Genomic DNA, 18,643 nt, shown 5'->3' on the forward strand with positions numbered 1-18,643 from the left:
AAAAAAAAAAAGTCAAGTTGGAAAGTTCCCGCAAGGTGAGCCTTAGGTCATGATGTCCACCTGCCTGACACCTGGAGGGCCCTCCAGGGCCTTGCCAGCTTCACTTCTTCTCCCCGGGCCTCTCCCCATGCTGTGTCCAGGGCTCAGTCCTGGTTTCTCCTCTGTCTCACAGCTTTGAACAGGAGCCTTCCACCTGCTGAGGGCTTCCTATGGCCTCTCCCAGACCCGACCTCTCCCAATCCTCACACTTTTTTTTCTTTTTTTTTTGAGACGGAGTCTCACTCTGTCGCCCAGGCTGGAGTGCAGTGGCGCGATCTTGGCTCACTGCAAGCTCCGCCTCCCGGGTTCACGCCATTCTCCTGTCTCAGCCTCCAGAGCAGCTGGGACTACAGGAGCCCGCCACTGCGCCCGGCTAATTTTTTGTATTTTTAGTAGAGACGGGGTTTCACTGTCGTCTTGATCTCCTGACCTCGTGATCCACCTGCCTCGGCCTCCCAAAGTGCTAGGATTACAGGCGTGAGCCACCGCGCCCGGCCTTGTTTTTTTTTTTTTATACAGAGTCTCGCTGTGTTGCCCAGGCTGGAGTGCAGTGGCGCGATCCCGTCTCACTGCAAGCTCCGCCTCCCGGGTTCACACCATTCTCCTGCCTCAGCCTCCCGAGTAGCTGGGACTACAGGCGCCCGCCACCACGCCCGGCTAATTTTCTGTATTTTTAGTAAAGACAGGGTTTCACCATGTTAGCCAGGATGGTCTCCATCTCCTGACCTCGTGATCCACCCGCCTCGGCCTCCCAAAGTGCTGGGATTACAGGCGTGAGCCACTGCACCCAGCCGAACCCCTCACATGTTTATCTAACTGCCCACTAGACGTCGCCACTCAGTGTTTAAAGGGACTTCAAACTCAACACATCCCAGCTTGCTCTCCTCATCTTCTTCCCCTCCTGTCCCCAAACATCTCCCCAGCCACATTCCGCATCTCAACTAACAGCAATTCCGGCCTTTTTGCTTTCAGATCAAAAATCATGAAGCTGTCCTTGGCTCTACTCACCTCATATCCAACTCCAGGGAAAATGCAGTTGCCTCTTATTTCAAAATATGTCCAAAACCCAACCACCATCTGCGCCAAGGCCCATCCTCACCCAAGGCTGCACTACCTCTTGCCTGTATTACTGCTGAGAGCCTCCAGGCGGCTTTGCCAGCTTCTCCTTGCCCCATTTCAGTGAGTTCCAAACATAGCTGCCTGGTGACCCTCTGAAAGCCCAAGGCCACAAGGCTCGTCATCCCCTCAGCTGCTGACATGTAGGAGAAGCATCTCTACACTCTGCTCCAGGCACGCCGTGCACTCAGGCCTCAGGCCCAAGCAGTGCTCTTCCCCAGAAATCTGCGTGAATGTGCCCACCCAGGCCTCTGCCCAAGCATCACACCCAGAGTGCTGATGAACCCCGTGCCTGCTCTGCGCTTTCTCACACCTGCTGCTGTGCTCCATACTAGGTAACTTACTTGTTTATCCACTGCCTAGAATGTCAGGCTCAAGGAGAGAGGGGTCTGTTTTGCTCACTGAGGATCTCAATCACAACAGTGCCTTGCCCACGCTAGAGAGAGACAATATTTCTGATTGACTGACTGTCCAGACTTTCCTTCCTTTTTCTTTTTTTTTGAGACAGGGTCTCATTCTGTTGCCCAAGCTGGAGTGCTGTGCACAATCACAGTTCACTGCAGCTTCAACCTCCTGGGCTCAAGCCTCCCAATTCAGCATCCTGAAGAGCTGGGACCACAGGTGTGCCACCACACTTGGCTGATGTTTTTATTATTTATTTATTTATTTAATTTTTATTATTTTTTTGAGATGGAGTCTTGCTCTGTTGCCCAGGCTGGAGTGCAGTGGCACGATCTCGGCTCACTGCAAGCTCCGCCTCCCAGGTTCACGCCATTCTCCTGCCTCAGCCTCCCAAGCGGCTGGAACTACAGGCGCCCGCCACCACGCCCGGCTAATTTTTTTGTATTTTTAGTAGAGATAGGGTTTCACCATGTTAGCCAAGTTGGTTTTGATCTCCTTACCTTTGATCTCCTTTGATCCGCCCGCCTTGGCCTCCCAAATTGCTGGGATTACAGGCGTAAGCCACTGCACCCGGGCAATGTTTTTATTTTTTGAAGATGTGGGGTCTTACCACGTTGTCCAAGCTGGTCCTGAACTACCGGACTCAATGATCCTCCAGCCTCAGCCTCCCAAAATGCTGGGCTCACCGGTGTGAGCCACTGTGCCCGGCCTCCAGACTTTCATACTCTGACCAACAACAAACCCAGAACCCAAAATAGCACACCAATCAGTGTGACAACTTCCCTGTGAGAATAAAGCAACACAATGAGTGATGAGCTCATTACCCCTACACAACCATGTAGGTGTTGGACAAAAGCCGCAGGTCTGATTCATGTACTGAATCACAAGAAAAGAGAAAGGAAATTTACATACTTCACAGAGAACCAACCCAGAACCGTCAAGACCTGGTGTTTCTCCATAGGGCTGTGCCACAACTCCCAGCATTAAGCTGCAGCTGCTCTGGATTCCCTTCCTTCTTGGGTCACCATGAGGGCCGTCTTCTCTCTTTATTGCCTTGGGAGAAAAAATATGCTGGTAATCACAAAACGCTGGGATCCCTGCTAGGGTCCACGTGGCCCCAAGCCTTCATACACATTACTTTTGCTCAACTTGAGGGTGTGTTAAATACAGTATTAGGAGACAATGCAAGATTTTACTGAGAAAAAGTGAATTTTTAATTATCTTGTGAATCTACTTAGAAAAACACACACAAGCAATGTTCACAACTATAAATTTAAACCTTTTGCACTAAAAAAAACACAAAACAACAAACACAAAACCACAGGCATGAACTGTAAACCTGTATTAACTATGAACTAGTCTTAAAGTTAATTCTTAGCAGTAATTCAGTATTTTCCTCCTTGGCAATTGTAATGTTTTAGCACCAGATGATCTCCCGCAGAGGTACTAGTAATGACTGGCTGCCAGTGTAGGGAGATGCTTCCATATACACCACTTCACACACATACTGTCCACTCTCACACCCACCCAGATGGGAGGCACATAGAGATGGGGCCACACGCTGACTCTCAGGGCAATGGAAGTAGGGCAGGGGGCGCACAGGTTGCACGTCTTTAATGTAGTGCATTTGTAGAAAAAAGGCCAGCTTTCGCTCCCAGGCGTGCTCTCGTCCTCAGACTTTAATATCATGATTTAGAAGATGCAGACGTTATTGCCTAAATATTATTCTATACATTTCCATCTGTGTTCAGGAAAACACTTTAATTGCTACTTAATTTACATCATAATTACTGGGTTACAGCTTTAGCTCATTGGCAATTTTGGAGGCAATATTTTTGAAGGCTATGGATGTCCCCGATATCCGCTTAAACCGGACCCCGTTCAGAGACAGTCTTGGCAGCTTGCATACTTCCATTTCCCACTGCACGAGGTTCTCTGCGTGCCCATCTCCGTGGACACAGAAGAGCAAGAAGCGCTCCCTCTGCTCATAGTCGCAGTTATTGGCGTCCAACACTTTGCGGATTTCCCGCATCATGTCCCCGGGATCCATTGAACTAGTGGTTTTCATGCTCCAGGTGAAGCGTAGGGATCGAGGCTTTGCTTCTTTGTTTTCATCCTTTTGCTCAGCAGATACATTGCGACTGAAATGCATAGAGGCAGGTTTATTTTTAATCGTACAGGAAAATCAACCTCTTACGCTTCAGCTAGTTCCTCATTCACATCTTTGATACAACACAACTAACGACTGACCTCCACATTTTCCTGCACAGACTCACATTTGTAACTAAGTCTATTTTCGTCTATTTTCTTCCCCCACCCCCTAAAAGTCATAAGCCACACACAAAAACATCTACCTGGCTGGAAAATCTTCACCAGCCACCTGTGCTTACTAAAATGAACAAAGTAATTGGTTAGGCAGAATCCTTGGAAATCAGGCAAAAGGGACAGCATGCCCCACTCCTCCACTCAGGGCTCTGCAGGCCCAGCTCAGGGAGGGAGTTGGCAGCCAGCTCCTGCCCACCCCACCCATCCACCCTGGGCTGTCCCTCTCCTGCAACACTGTTCTTTCAGATGTGAATCACTGTAACTGGCACTCAGGGTAACTAGAGACTCAACATCCGCAGTCTAAAATTGCTTTGCTGTACAGCCCTGAGGCTGAACATGATGCTCTACCTACCTCATTGTTTTTCCTCCTCTCTGGTTTGTTAATTAAACGTCCAATTATACAGTTAAAGCAAAAATCTTAGATGACACAATCTTACTACTGGAATAGATGGAAAAATGCAATGGGACACTTCTCTGTCTGTGGAGGACTGACACCACCCATGTGGATGTCCTGTGGATTCAGAATGTAAGCCTTGGTCTGATGCCCAAGAGGCAGCATAAGTAAGGCCCAGGCCTGGGTTTCTAGGGAGCACCACGGTTTACCAGTCATTGCTTGGCATTTAGTCATTATTGCCACAAGCCGTTATTTATATTCTCATGTGTGTATCTGGTGGCCTCAATTAAGACAGTGAGTGCCTAGCATTCTTGGGAGTAAAATAGTCTATGTACCTTAAGTACACTCCATCCTATGGCCAACTAACCAGAGGTGAGGGGCTACAGCTTTTACATATGCACATAGCTCTCCGTGTCACCAACCTGCTAGTATTCAATTTGGTTCCCATCCACCAATACTGATGAGAAGCTTCCTATGTATAAAATGCCATGTTAGATACTAAATGGGTTACAAAGATAAGCAAAAGCTCTCAAACTAATCTGGAGCCAGGAAGACTGTAAGGTGAGGCAACAGTAGCAGCACAGGAAAGGCTGGCCATCTTCTAGAGGGCAGCAGAAGAGGTGGAGCCCGCCTAGCAGGAGAGTGTGACAGGCAGGATGAGACAAGGAGGAAATGGCACGGGTGGGGGTGGGCCTGCATCTGAGGAGAGCTATGAAGAGCCATGGGATTTCAACAAAATGCAATGAGATAGGGAAGAGTTTTTGTTTTGCGTAGAGGGGATCACAGCCAAAGGGAAGGTAGGAAAGTACAGGATGTGTCTGTGGCATAATAAAGTACACAGACTGAGTGGAACTGGAGGCACAGTGTCATCACCCCCACAACAGCTGGTGGCACTTAATAAGCACTTGTGGTGGTCAGGCCCCAACTTACTTGATGCCCACGTAGGCCCTATTATCTCACCTTCCTATTATGGGTGGGGAAACAAACCAGGATCTAGAGCCTGCTCCTGGCTGGGATGGGGAGGTCTGGAGGGGGAATGCTGCCTGGCACTTACCCCAATGCTCTGCCTTGATGGGGCAGTGGAGCTGGGGCTGCTGGGGCAGCCTGGACCATGCCACTCATGGCCTCGCAGGGACGTGGCCGGGTGAAATAGTGGAGGTCACTGAAGGTTTTAATTCAGAAAGGTCATATGACCAGAAGCGGGCTTTTAGAAGGACCAAAAGGACAAACGGTGAACGAGGACCTGAAATAGTCTGCTAGTGACTGGCATAAAAAAGGGCACAAGTGGAAGAGACCTAGAACTAGGGACACAGAGTCCTAAGGCTACCTGGTGATTGCCTCCCCCAAAATCCATGCAATGATAACTACGCAAAATGGAAAAGCAAGGCCAGGCGCCGCGGCTCATGTCTGTCATCCCAGCACTTTGGGAGGTTGAGGTGGGAGGTTCACTGGAGCCTAGGAGTTTGAGACCAGCCTGGCCAACATGGTGAGACCCCCATCTCTACAAAAAATACAAAAATTAGCCAGCATGGTGGCAGTGCCTGTGGTTCCAGATACTCAGGAGGCTGAGGTTGGAGGATCGCATAAGCCCGGGAGCCTGAGTAAGCCGTGATCACGCCACTACACTCCAGTCTGGGTGACAGAGCGAGACCGTGTCTCAGAAAAAAAAAAAGAAAAGCAAAACACTCAACTATATAATCACCATTCTTAGAAGAAAATGTATCTAGTTTGAAATATGGACATTCTATTAAGTACCTTGCTTTTATTCCTTGTGAAGAGAACCATGTGAGGAGTCAGTGATGAACTGAGGGCTTATTTCTCTAAGCACTGCTACCCAACCCAGACCTCCAAAGGCTGTTAACGCCCAGGCAGGAAGGCTGAAGGCATTGCCATGCTTTTAACACAAACACAAATGTAGAGCAGAGGCCAAGCTGGATCTGGACGGTGCTCATGGCAGGCTGGCGCCCCCTTGTGGCCACCCTCTCTACCTGATGCCAACCTCTCTAAGTTTTAACTCCTACAGCGGCAGCAGGAATACAATAGGGAACATTCAGAAAATAGTGTTGCCTCTGCCACAGAAATGAAGTAAACACCTGAAAAAAATTTTAAGTAAAAATCATTTCCCTCACCTTGAGCCCTCATATCTCCCGTTCCTCTCATATTCAGTTGGAAGCCTCAATGAACAGAATGTAGAAGCAGAGAGAAGAGGGAAAGAGGGAAAGAGAAAAGAAATCTTACATGCCAGTACATGTAAACCATCATCAAAACCAACAGCAACACCATAAAATGAACAAAGTCAAAACACGTTTTAAACACCAGCTGGGCTTATGAAAACTCTTCCTCTCATTTGACTGAGCCAGCGCTACCTTCTTCCACAAGGCTGCAGGGGTGTGCACAGGGGCCAGCTCCATGCTACACACTGCACCCATCACACACATTGCACGCCATACCACTGCACACTGCACACCACGCACGCACAGCAGGCACTCCTGCTGGCTCTTCAGCCTGAGGACACTCGGCCTCAGAATGGGGTTATTCTCACTTTCTAACTGCACCACACAGTACAATGGGTTTCCAATTAAAAGCCAATGAGGCTATCAGCTGGATTCCATATTCAGTTATTACCTGTTCTGTCCAAGGAAAAATCAGACGTGGGAAGATCAATTAAAAAATAATAATAGAATGGAACTGCCAACAGGAAGAAAGTGCTTTTCCCACAGTTTTGACCTGCAGCTTGGCCTTCTGGTGACTTGAGAGGCACAGGTACAACGTAGCCCTTCATTAATGTGTGCATTAAGAAAGCAACATTTTGCCGGGCGCGGTGGCTCACGCTTGTAATCCCAGCACTTTGGGAGGCCGAGGCGGGCGGATCACGAGGTCAGGAGATCGAGACCACGGTGAAACCCCGTCTCTACTAAAAATACAAAAAAATTAGCCGGGCGTAGTGGCGGGCGCCTGTAGTCCCAGCTACTCGGAGAGGCTGAGGCAGGAGAATGGCGTGAACCCGGGAGGCGGAGCTTGCAGTGAGCCGAGACTGCGCCACTGCACTCCAGCCTGGGCGACAGAGCAAGACTCTGTCTCAAAAAAAAAAAAAAAAAAAAAAAAAAAAAAAAAAAAAAAAAAAAAAAAAAAAAAAAAAGAAAGCAACATTTTTGGTCTCTTAATTATCACCATCAAAAAATATGCTTTTATTTTTTGAGGCGGGGTCTCACTCCCCTAGGCTGGAGCACAGTGGCATGATCATGGCTCACTGCAACCTTGACCTCCCAGGGCTCAGGTGATCCTCTTGCCTCAGCCTCCTGAGTAGCCGGGACCACAGATGTGTGCCACCACGCCCGGCTAATTTTTGTATTATTTGTAGAGGCGGGGTTTTGCCATGTTGTCCAGGATGGTCTCGAACTCCTGGGCTCAAGTGATCCGCTCGCCTATGCCTCCCAGAGTGCTGGGATTACAGGCATAAGCCACCATGCCTGGCCTAAAAAATATTAATAAAATCAGAACACCACTTACTGTAGTGCTTTAAGTAAAAATAATGACATACTCTTTCTTCAGTGGTTGCTGGAAAGTGGCTTTCAACTCTGAAAATATTAAAACATTTCTGCTATGCAGCTGTTCACATTTTAATTTCTGAAAAAGCCAAATCAAATGAGGCTGTAGCTTTGAATTTTATGCTTGTTTTCTGTATTAGCTAATTTTCCTGTCATTTTAAAGCCTTTTGCTAATTCCATCCTCAGTGAAATAAAAATAACACAATTACCACTTACCTTTTGCATGCCTGTGGATAATCATTAATTGTACATTAACATTACTGAGCATCTCATTCTTCAAACAGGAGCATGCTAAGTGTTATTAGTATGAAGACAGAATTATTTGGATGCTAAATAATTCTACCAAAGAAAGAAAATACACAGAGCATGCATCAGCCTTTTGTTGCATGGGTGCCATAGTCCCTTTAAAATGCCTGACAGAGTTAATCTATTTCTTTTCAATTTCCTTTCAAGGAATTAAGTATTTAGTTCTCAGCAGAAAGTTTAGTTTATAAGGAAAAAACAGGGCCAGAAAGCCAAACCTAATGTTAATCGCAGGAGCCATTTGGGAGTGAGGATTGAAAAATAAATGTGTATATATAAATCCTACCTTTTGATAAACCTGAATGACATGTTTCTAAAAGAAATTAAGTAAAAAAAAAAAAAAATTAACAAAAATAACTCTCACAAATTAAACAGAAAATCTAATCAATTACAGAGAGAAAGAAAAAAACAAAGCAGGGTTCCTTCTCTGGCCAATCAACAAAGAAATGCTGACATTTGTTGAAAAAGTAAAATTATTACAGGTAATTAAATGAGTATGTGATCTTTTAATATATCAGAAAAAGTAAGAAAAGGTTTAGCAGTACATATTGACATTAGCTGTAAATTAAAAGTTCTTCAGATGGACACACCTTTTTTTTTTTTTTTTTTTTTTTTAAAGACAGAGTCTCGCTCTGTCACAGTGCAGTGGTGCAATCTCAGCTCAATGCAACCTATGCCTCCTGGGTTCAAGCAATTCTTGTGCCTCAGTCTCCTGAGTAGCTGGAATCACAGGTGCACGCCACCATGCCCAGTTAATTTCTATATTTTCAGTAGAGACAGGGTTTTGCCATGTTGGCCAGTCTGGTCTCGAACTCATGGCCTCAAGTGATCAGCCCACCTCGGCCTCCCAGAACGCTGGGATTACAGGCGTGAGCCACTGCGCTGGCCAGATACACTTTCTAAGATAAAATTTATGTCTTATGTTAAAGAAGTGACAAGTCATTTGCAATGTACTAATAAAACATTTTCAATTTTCTTCAGAATACCTTATGAACAAAAATCTTGCCTTCTTATTATACAAACATTAAAAATTTCATTATAAAATATTTGACCACTAAGAAAAAATCATTACTTCTTTCAGGAAAATCAAACAAACATTAACATATTATTTGCTACAGTGGTATGACATAAATCACTTTTTTTTTTTTTTTTTTTTTTGAGACGGAGTCTCGCTCTGTCGCCCAGGCTGGAGTGCAGTGGCACAATCTCGGCTCACTGCAAGCTCTGCCTCCCGGGTTCACGCCATTCTCCTGCCTCAGCCTCTCCGAGTAGCTGGGACTACAGGCGCCCGCCACCACGCCCGGCTAATTTTTTTGTATTTTTAGTAGAGACGGGGTTTCACCGTGGTCTCGATCTCCTGACCTCGTGATCCGCCCGCCTCGGCCTCCCAAAGTGCTGGGATTACAAGCGTGAGCCACCGCACCCAGCCCATAAATCACTTTTTAAGAAAAAAATAGGTGATTGGGATTTAAACTAAAGTAGACTTTTCAGTCTTAGATCTCAAAATGAATAAAAACTAAGTGGCAAGACAACAGTATGAATTTTACTTTTATGTAATAAACAGGAAGAATTCTATTTAAAAGGGGTAACTCAGGTTATTAAAAAAATTTAAGGAGATGTGCAGGTTGTGCTGAAAACAATCTGACAAAATATTTTTCAAACTACGAATGAGGTTTTTATGATCAATGCGACCAGCTTCCCTGGGCAAAAATAGGCTGAGTTTGTTAATTTCTATTTGTAAAGTCCAGTTCCGTAACTGTATATAGCAGGCAGTCATCTATATCTGCTGAATGCCTGGATTAATGAAATCCTTGGTTGGGATAACTTTGGCATTGCTTTAGGTATTAATTTACCAATTTAAAAAAGTCTGACTACTACAAATAACTGCCAACCACTTCATAATCAGATCAGTGGTATACAGCAGCATCATCAACAGTACAATCATGCATGCGAAAACCTTTAATATATACTGCAATATTATCCAAAATATTTTAGTTGAAAATGATTAAAAGGTCTTTAAGACATATTTTTATTTCCTAATTTTCTTTTACTTTTAAATATTTATTTATTTATTTATTTAGAGACAAGGTCTTGCACAATCACCCAGGCTGGAGTACAGTGGTGTGATCATAGCTCACTGTAACCTCAAACTCCTGGGTTCGAGCAATCCTCCTGCCTCAGCCTCTCAAGTAGCTGGGACTACAGGCATGCACCACCACTCCTGGCTAATTAAAAAATGTTTTTGTAGAGATGGGGGTCTCATTATGTTGCCTAGGTCAGTCTTGAATTCCTGGCTTCAAATGATCCTCCTGCCTCACCTTCCCCCAAAGTGCTAGGATTACAGGCATGAGCCATGTACAGTGCCTGGTCCATTTCCAAACTTTTTTTCTTTTTATTAAAAAAATAGGCCAGGCGCGGTGGCTCACACCTGTAATCCCAGCACTTTGGGAGGCTGAGGCGGGTGGATCACGAGGTCAGGAGATCGAGACCATCCTGGCTAACACGGTGAAACCCCGTCTCTACTAAAAATACAAAAAATTAGCCAGGCGTGGTGGCGGGCGCCTGTAGTCCCAGCTACTCGGAGAGGCTGAGGCAGAAGAATGGCGTGAACCCGGGAGGCGGAGCTTGCAGTGAGCCAAGATCGCGCCACTGCACTCCAGCCTGGGTGACAGAGCGAGACTGTCTCAAAAAAAAATAATAATAAAATAAAAAAATAAAAAAATAAAAAAAAAAAAAATAAAAATAAATAAATAAATAAAAGGCTGGGTGTGGTGGCTCATGCCTGTAATCCCAGCACTTTGGGAGGATGAGGTGGGCGGATCACTTGAGGTTAGGAGTTTGTGACCAGCCTGGCCAACATGGTGAAACCCTGTCTCTACTAAAAATACAAAAATAGCTGGGTGTGGTGGCATGCACCTGTAGTCCCCAGCTACTTGGGAGGCTGAGGCAGGATAATCGCTTGAACCCAGGAGGCAGACACTGCAGTGAGCCGAGATCGTGCCACTGCACTCCAGCCTGGGCAACAGAGCGAGATTCCGTCTCAAAAAAAAAAAATAGAGATGGGGTGTCATTATGTTGTCCAGGCTGGTCTTGAACTCCTGGGCTCAAGTGATCCATGTGGCTCAGCCTCCCAAAGTGCTGGGATTATAGACATGAGCCATGGTGCCTGGCCATTTCCTAATCTTCCACTGGGAAAAATCAGGGTTACTGGTCAATTACTATAGGAGTGCTTTTCTTAACTTTTCCTCCTATAATCCCTTGAAGTATAAAGAGGCAGGAGGAGGAGGAGGGCTTCACACTGCCCATGGCAACATGGATCAACCTGAGGGCAGAGGCACTTGCGTGTGCCTGGCTGTTCTGCCTGCAGGGTATGGGTGACTGCAGTCTCTGAGCAAGGCCAGGCCTGATCCCAAGGGGAGAGAGTTTTGCTCCTGACTACAAAGGGCCCATAGCTCTCCAAAGCCATGTGCTCTCCAAGCAGAGTGCAGGCTTCCTGACTCCAGCCCTCTCCAGACCTGGCCACACCAGATCTCCCTTGCAGCATCTAAGTGCAAACACCTCAGCCTTTCAGGTAATGCAATTTTAATCCTAGCAATTATTGCTAAAGGAGGATAAGAACTTTCAACCACTCTAGCAAGGATTTTGATTGTTTTCAAGAACAAACTGTCAATAGCTGATTAAGTATAGCACTAAGGGAGACAACGGACCTCAGTTAATAAACTTTAACAAGACAGGATAAAAGACTACCTTTCCGCAAAAATCTGGGGGTGGTAATAGCCTGGAAATTGTAAATAAGATGACCACTTAGAATTCTTTTAAACAACAAGCCTGAGTCTCTAATTTTAATTCAAATATATGAAATAAATGTAATGCAACTGTCACACCTGCAACTTTTTTCTAAGGGGAGCACAGTGTAGTGGCTAAAAGCGCAGGGTCTGGTCAGATAGACCTGGCTCAGCCTGATACTTCTTTTTTTTTGAGACGGAGTGTCACTCTGTCGCCCAGGCTGGAGTGCAATGGTGTGATCTTGGCTCTCTGCAACCTACGCCTCCTGGGTTCAAGCCATCCTCTTGCCTCACCCTCCCAAATAGCTGGAATTACAAGCATGTGCCCCAACATCAAGCTAATTTTTGTATTTTTAGTAGAGATGGGGTTTCACCATGTTGGCCAGGCTGGTCTTGAACTCCTGACCTTGAGTGATCTACTTGATCTACCTGCCTTGGCCTCCCAAAGCGCTGGGATTACAGGCGTAAGCCACTGCACCAGGCCCTGATACTTTTTAAAATATGTGCCTTAATCTCTCCAAACTTCACCTTCAGTTTCTTTTACAAAATGGGGTGGACTATGGAGATTAAATTAAATGAGGAGTGTGTGTGCACACTTGTACATGTGTATAAATATACTCATTTCACACATATAAATGTGTGTATGATACTCATTTTATACATAAAATATGCATATATATAATGTACATACATATTTATATGTATAAAATGAATATGACTGTATCTATGTATATAGATATCTACCTTAGCACATAATAAGCATTCAAATAATGGTAGCTTTGGCTGGGTGTGGTGGATCCCTTGAGGTCAGCAGTTCAAGACCAGCCTGGCCAACATGATAAAACCGGGTCTCTACTAAAAATACAAAAATTAGCCAGGCGTGATGGTGGGCGCCTGTAGTCCCAGCCACTCGGGAGGCTGAAGCCAAGAATCACTTGAACCTGGAAGGCGGAGGTTGCAGTGGGCTGAGATCATGCCACTGCACTCCAGCCTGGGCGATAAAGTGAGACTCCATGGAAAAAAAAAAAGAGGTAGCTGATATTTTTATCAATGATAATCTTGTTTCCTTTTTTCCATTATATACATGTAATAAAATCAATGCTAGTCTTTTGTTTTTTTTTGAGACAGAGTTTCACTGTTGTTGCCCGGGCTGGAGTGCAATGGTGTGATCTTGGCTCACCACAACCTCTGCCTCCTGGGTTCAAGCGATTCTCCTGCCTCAGTCTCTTTGGGATTACAGACATGTGCCACCATGCCCGGCTAATTTTGTATTTTTAGTAGAGACTGGGTTTCTCCATGTTGGCTAGGATGGTCTCAAACTCCCGACCTCAGGTGATCCACCTGCCTCGGCCTCCCAAAGTGCTGGGATTATGGGCGTGAGCCACTGTGCCCGGCCAATGCTAGTCTTTTTTTTTTTTTTTTGAGACAGAGTCTCGCTCTGTCATCACCCAGGCTGGAGTGCAGTGGCGTGATCTTGGCTAAATGCAACCTCTGCCTCCCAGGTTCAAGCGATTCTCCTGCCTCAGCCTCCAGAGTAGCTGGGACTACAGGCGCGCGCCACCACCCCTGGCTAATTTTTATATTTTTAGTAGAGATGGGGTTTTGCCATGTTGGCCAGGCCTGTCTCAAACTCCTGACCCCAGGTGATCCGCCCTCCTTGGCCTCCCAAAGTGCTGAGATTACAGGCATGAGCCACCTGGCCCAGCCCAATACTAGTCTTACAATGACTGAAAAAAGAGTACAAAGAAGACAAATAAACTCAAGGTTTTTTTTTTTTTTTGAGATGGAGTCTCGCTTTGTCACCGGACTAGAGTGCAGTAGTACGATCTTGGCTCGCTGCAACCTCTGCCTTCTGGGTTCAAGCAATTCTCCTGTCTAAGCCTCCTGGGTAGCTGGGACTCCAGGCGCCCACCACCATGCCTGGCTAATTTTTGTATTTTTAGTAGAGACGAGGTTTCACCATATTGGTCAGGCTGGTCTCAAACTCCTGACCTCAGGAGATCCACCCGCCTCGGCCTCCCAAAGTGCTGGGATTACAAGCGTGAGCCACCACGGCTGGCCAGGAAGGAATGATTTATTCTGGGAGTCACCAGACTCTTCTCAGATTGAACTCACTGTCTCTCTTGCTGGCTGGTCATGAATGGGTGCCCCAAACCTGGCAAAGCTCTTTGGCCGATTCTGTTTTGCCCAGTTTAAAATGAGGTGGCTTAATAAAGGGGCTAAGAAGCGAGTAAGAGGGTAAATAGAAACCTTCTGACGCATCTGACTTCTAGTTAATGCTAATGGATGTCAGAAATCCTCCCTAATCTAGGCGGAGGTTGAAGGTAGCCAAGATTGCACCACTGCACTCCAGCCTTGGCGACAGTGAGAATCCGTCTCAAAAAAAAAAAAAAAAAAGGAATACTACTCCCTAATCTATTCCATGTCCTAATAATAAGCAGATCAGACTTTAATGTGACTCACCGAAGTTTCAGATGATTGAATATAAGATTACATTTAACTTAGTTTAAATAATGGAGATGGAGTGAAATGAAGTAATACGCTATAGGCCATAGGGAATGCAGAAAAACAGAGGGGGGTACTGATCATTTCAGACCCGGGAAAGACTCCTACTGCTGTCCTGTAAGCTACAGATGACAAATAAGAGGGTCCGTCCCAGGCAAACCTGCAAGATACCACAGACAGACTCATCCACAGCTAGGCTTAATTTCAAAACATTTCCCCAAGGATGTCCTGAAACTGCAGGGGCTCTTGGCTTTCCTGGGTTCCTTCTTGGAAAGGTGCCTTTCACTATTGTTTATGGTTCAAAGTGATACCCTTTCTTTTTCCTCTTGAAGCAGCCAGTATTTCTGGGCTTTTGTAACAGGTAACAAGGTTATGGAAATGAAGTTATCTCAAAGGACCCTTGAGAGTTTACTGAGGCCCCAAATGCTAGCCTACTAGACACATGGAACATTTTTAAAAATTTCCAGGACCATCAGCCAAGAATCATGCAGCATTTAATAAAAATAACTTAATAATAGTAACATTATTTTTTGATAATAAACCACAGATTTTTTCTCCAAAACGATACCATTTAAGGACATTACCTTGTTCTCAATATAAATTACTAAGACTGAGAGAGAAACTTTCAAGATTTGGACTCTAAGAAATTTACTGCTCCTTAACAACAATTAAGTGAGAAAAAAGCTATCTCTTTCCTCTGGGGCTGAAGATGATTATGAAAGACATGCATGGTCTTTCCTGCTGATTGTTACGGAGTGCCAGCCCCCACCCCACACCAGAACTCGAGGTCTGCCTGCTCAACAACAACCAACATGCCATGCAGACAGATATGTGAGCAAAAGGAACAATAATCAAAGAACAGTAACAAAAACCTCCTAAATGCTAGTTAACTTTTAGTGTTATGAGGACTCTGAGCTCTACAATTTCTACTTTAAAGGTTTAAAAGTATAAAGTTAGATATATATAAAACCAGAAAACCATGAGCTGAAGGAAGACTGAAAAGCATCCAGGCAGCAGTGGCTTCACACAACAAAAAAGACATCTTTCCTTTTGCTGTACGTGTTCACTCCAAAACAACCAGCACCTAGCACTTACCTCCTTGTGAGTTTTGAAGTTAATTTACTAAAGAGATTAGTGGAGCCTCGGCTTCGAGTCTGGGACAACGGTGTGGCTTCATGGGACAGGCTGGGAGAAGCAGGAGGGCCATTATATGTTGCGGTTCGCCGTTCCCGGGGCTGGCCGTGGAAAGTGCTACGACTGGCAGTGCCTCTTGGGAAGCGGATTCGATCCGGGGTGGCTGCACTACTAATACTGTGTGTTGAAGCAACTGGAGTTCTCTGATCAGGAATAGTGCTATAAGATCAGAAAGTAAGAAGCTCTCAGAACATGATATACAAAAATTTACAGTCACAATATACCTTTCATACACAGTGGAGAAAATCGGGTATAAAAATCCAGATCCAAGGAGTATTTTATAGGACTTAGGAGCAAAAGGTAAGTTAAGTGAGAAAGGGTACCAAAAGAACAATACATAATGAGACAAAGCCTCATGGAGTTTAAGGGACCAGTATTATATATATTTTCAAAGACAAGATTAATGCAGAGAAATTCTAGGACAGAGAACAGCTAACTCAAACTTTTCCCCTTTGCTTCCCTCTCAAATTGCTTACATACAGAGAACTGTGCCAATGCCAAAGAAATAAAGGATATGCAGGTGTAACTGAAGAACAGGCAACTAAAAAGTTTTGGAAGTACACAAATGATATATGTATAAAATTCCACATGCTGAAAGCAACTTGGGAGGAGCAGGAACTTCTTATACACTTTGCAGTACGCAAAGGCACAAAGACACACAATACACAACCGAGGACATCATGACACAAGATGTGCTTAACTAAAATCACATGGAGGAAGGACACCTTGTGGACAATGGTAACAAAATCTCAGATTATAAAATCCACAGCACAAAATTAAGAAGCAGTGGGTACACATTAGTTTCACAAAGAATGTGCATTTTTCTTACATAGCCTTGAAGTTATCTCCTTCACTGTCTATTGGAGGTAACATCATCTTGGGGTGCCCAGAGGCTGACATGGACATCGACTTCTGATGTCTCAGCCGACAGGTAGATGTACAAACTGAGGCAGGGCTAGCTGCGTAAGCGAACATTTCTGTCAGGCTGGGAGGGGTTTGGGTTCAGGCAGAGGCAGAAACACAGTATGAAGGAGCAGTGACCACAGAGCAACCTGTGTGTAATGCACACACTTTCCTCCCAAGGCATCTCATTTTTGGTAAAGAATAAAAATCCCTTAAGCTTGTTTTGGAGATTCTGGAGCAACTGCTAACCTATAGTTGCTTTTTTTTTTTTTTTTTCAAACAGTAATCATAAAAATGTATTACCTTAAAAGAAAATAGCAGATTACATGTTTGAATATCTGCTTCTATGAGAGGGACAATGTCCTCTGAGGGTATGCACAAAATAAAACCTATTCTAAGAGATGCCTCAATTCAAATCTAAGTGGTAAAATGAATATATAATATGAGCATGCTATGCTCTCAACCTGTTCCCAAAACACACTGACATATTTTATTTTTTATTTACTTTTTTTTTTGTAGAGACAGGGTCTCGCTATATTGCCCAGGCTGGTCTTAAATTTGTGGCTTCAAGTGATCCTCCCGCCTTGGTCTTCCAAAGTGTTGGGATTACAGGTGTGAGCCACCACACCCAGCCCACACTGATGTATTTTAAATGAATTAATAAGATAACAGGTATAGGAACTAGCTGTTATATTACACAGTATCCTATGTTGTCTGGTGTTTTTTTGAGACAGGGTTTTGCTGTCACCTAGCTGCAGTGCAGTGGTAAGATCATGGCTCACTGCAGCCTCAACTTCCTGGGCTCAGGCGGTTCTCCCACCTCAGCCTACTAAGTGGCTGGGAATACAGGCGCACTCCACCATGCCTGGCTAATTTTGTATTTTTAGTAGAGAGAGTTTTGCCATGTTGCCCAGGCTGGTCTTGAACTCCTGGGCTCAAACGATACGCCTGCCTTGGCCTCCCAAAGTGTTGGGATTACAGGCATGAGCCACCATGCCCAGCCTTCCAATGTTGTTTTAACAACATAGTCTAGAACCTTCCTAATCAAAGGACATTTACTCCAAGATAAAAAACGGTCAGCAGAGCCCCCTTCTCCAAGATGGGCAAATTCATCAGAGCAAATTAACTGTTAACAGACACGGTAAGATAGAGTGGCCGGAAGTCTGCGGTTTCACCTAACACACACAGTTACCAGACAAAACTACCCACAGGAGTCTCACTGGGACACATTATTTGGAATTCTAGCTCAGTAATCATGTCCTTGGAATTCAAGGGCAGTTTCTTTCCTTTAAGGATAAGTAGGAATACAGCTCTTCCAGTGTCTTTCTGCAGAAATCCTTTGGAAGGATTAAAACCTGGAAACTGGCAAGTTCTTCCTTTCCCTCACTCCCCATACCCAGACTAACGACATCTTGTTGGTGTCAACTTCCTAGTAGCTCTTCAGGTGGCCCATCTGCTCCACTTCTACCAGGGCCTCAGTATAGAGCCTCACTCCTTGCCTTCACTGGGTCCCCTGCCTTTGCCCCAACACCTCCAATCTATTCACCTTACAGCTGAGAACTTCTTAACATATAAACCAGACCCTGTCACTCATCTTCTCATACCTCTACAGAACACCAAGTCTTTGGTACAAAGTTCAGTCTCCTCGACTCAGAATGCAAGTACACAACCCCAGGCCCCTGAAGTCTGGCCCCTGCCATCTCTCTAGGCTTTGCCTTCTATCATTCCCTCCTGGAACTCAATTTTCTAGCCTTCCTGATCATGTGTGGTCCATTGGCCAAGCACCAGGTCAGAAAATGTTTGCAGGAGTTACTCTCTTGGTATGGAGGGCTGGGATCTTTCTATTTACTCTTCAAAAATGAACCAGACGTCGTCATCTCCATGAAGTATTATCTGATCCACTTTCCCTCTGAGAGTTACATCACCTCTGTTTTTAGCTCATGCATGCCACATTGTATCCTAGTGACCCTTCTCTGCTGGAGGTCCCTGAAAACACAGCCCAAAATCTTGTCAATGTGCCCCCCACCAGTGTAAGCAGAAAGCCTGGCAGGGCAGGTATTCAATAAACGCTCTCCTAACAGAGCAGATTAATCAATTAGCAACTGGAATTCTGATATCCCCAACGTAAG

The 18,643-nt window shown here is 45.1% G+C and overlaps 1 protein-coding gene across 12 annotated transcripts in view; it reads right to left on the reverse strand.

Annotated features, from left to right (window-relative positions):
- Positions 1-3,303: 3,303 nt before the first annotated feature.
- The window catches only part of MARK3 (microtubule affinity regulating kinase 3), a 117,412-nt gene continuing 102,072 nt past the window's right edge, over positions 3,304-18,643 (reverse strand). For 3 of the 12 annotated variants that reach the window (XM_032134656.2, XM_032134652.2, XM_032134664.2), the window contains 5 exons: positions 16,441-16,596; positions 15,513-15,770; positions 8,414-8,440; positions 6,406-6,450; positions 3,304-3,698 (listed from right to left, as the gene is read on the reverse strand). In XM_032134656.2, coding sequence (XP_031990547.1) covers positions 3,353-3,698; positions 6,406-6,450; positions 8,414-8,440; positions 15,513-15,770; positions 16,441-16,596 — 832 coding nt within the window. In that variant the 3' untranslated portion in view covers positions 3,304-3,352. The remainder of the gene's footprint in view (positions 3,699-6,405; positions 6,451-8,413; positions 8,441-15,512; positions 15,771-16,440; positions 16,597-18,643) is intronic. The other 9 variants (XM_032134658.2, XM_032134661.2, XM_032134663.2 and 6 more) reach the window with 7 other exon arrangements.

The sequence above is a fragment of the Hylobates moloch genome, unplaced genomic scaffold, assembly GCF_009828535.3.
Source record: "Hylobates moloch isolate HMO894 unplaced genomic scaffold, HMol_V3 SCAFFOLD_16, whole genome shotgun sequence".
NCBI lineage: Eukaryota > Metazoa > Chordata > Mammalia > Primates > Hylobatidae > Hylobates > Hylobates moloch.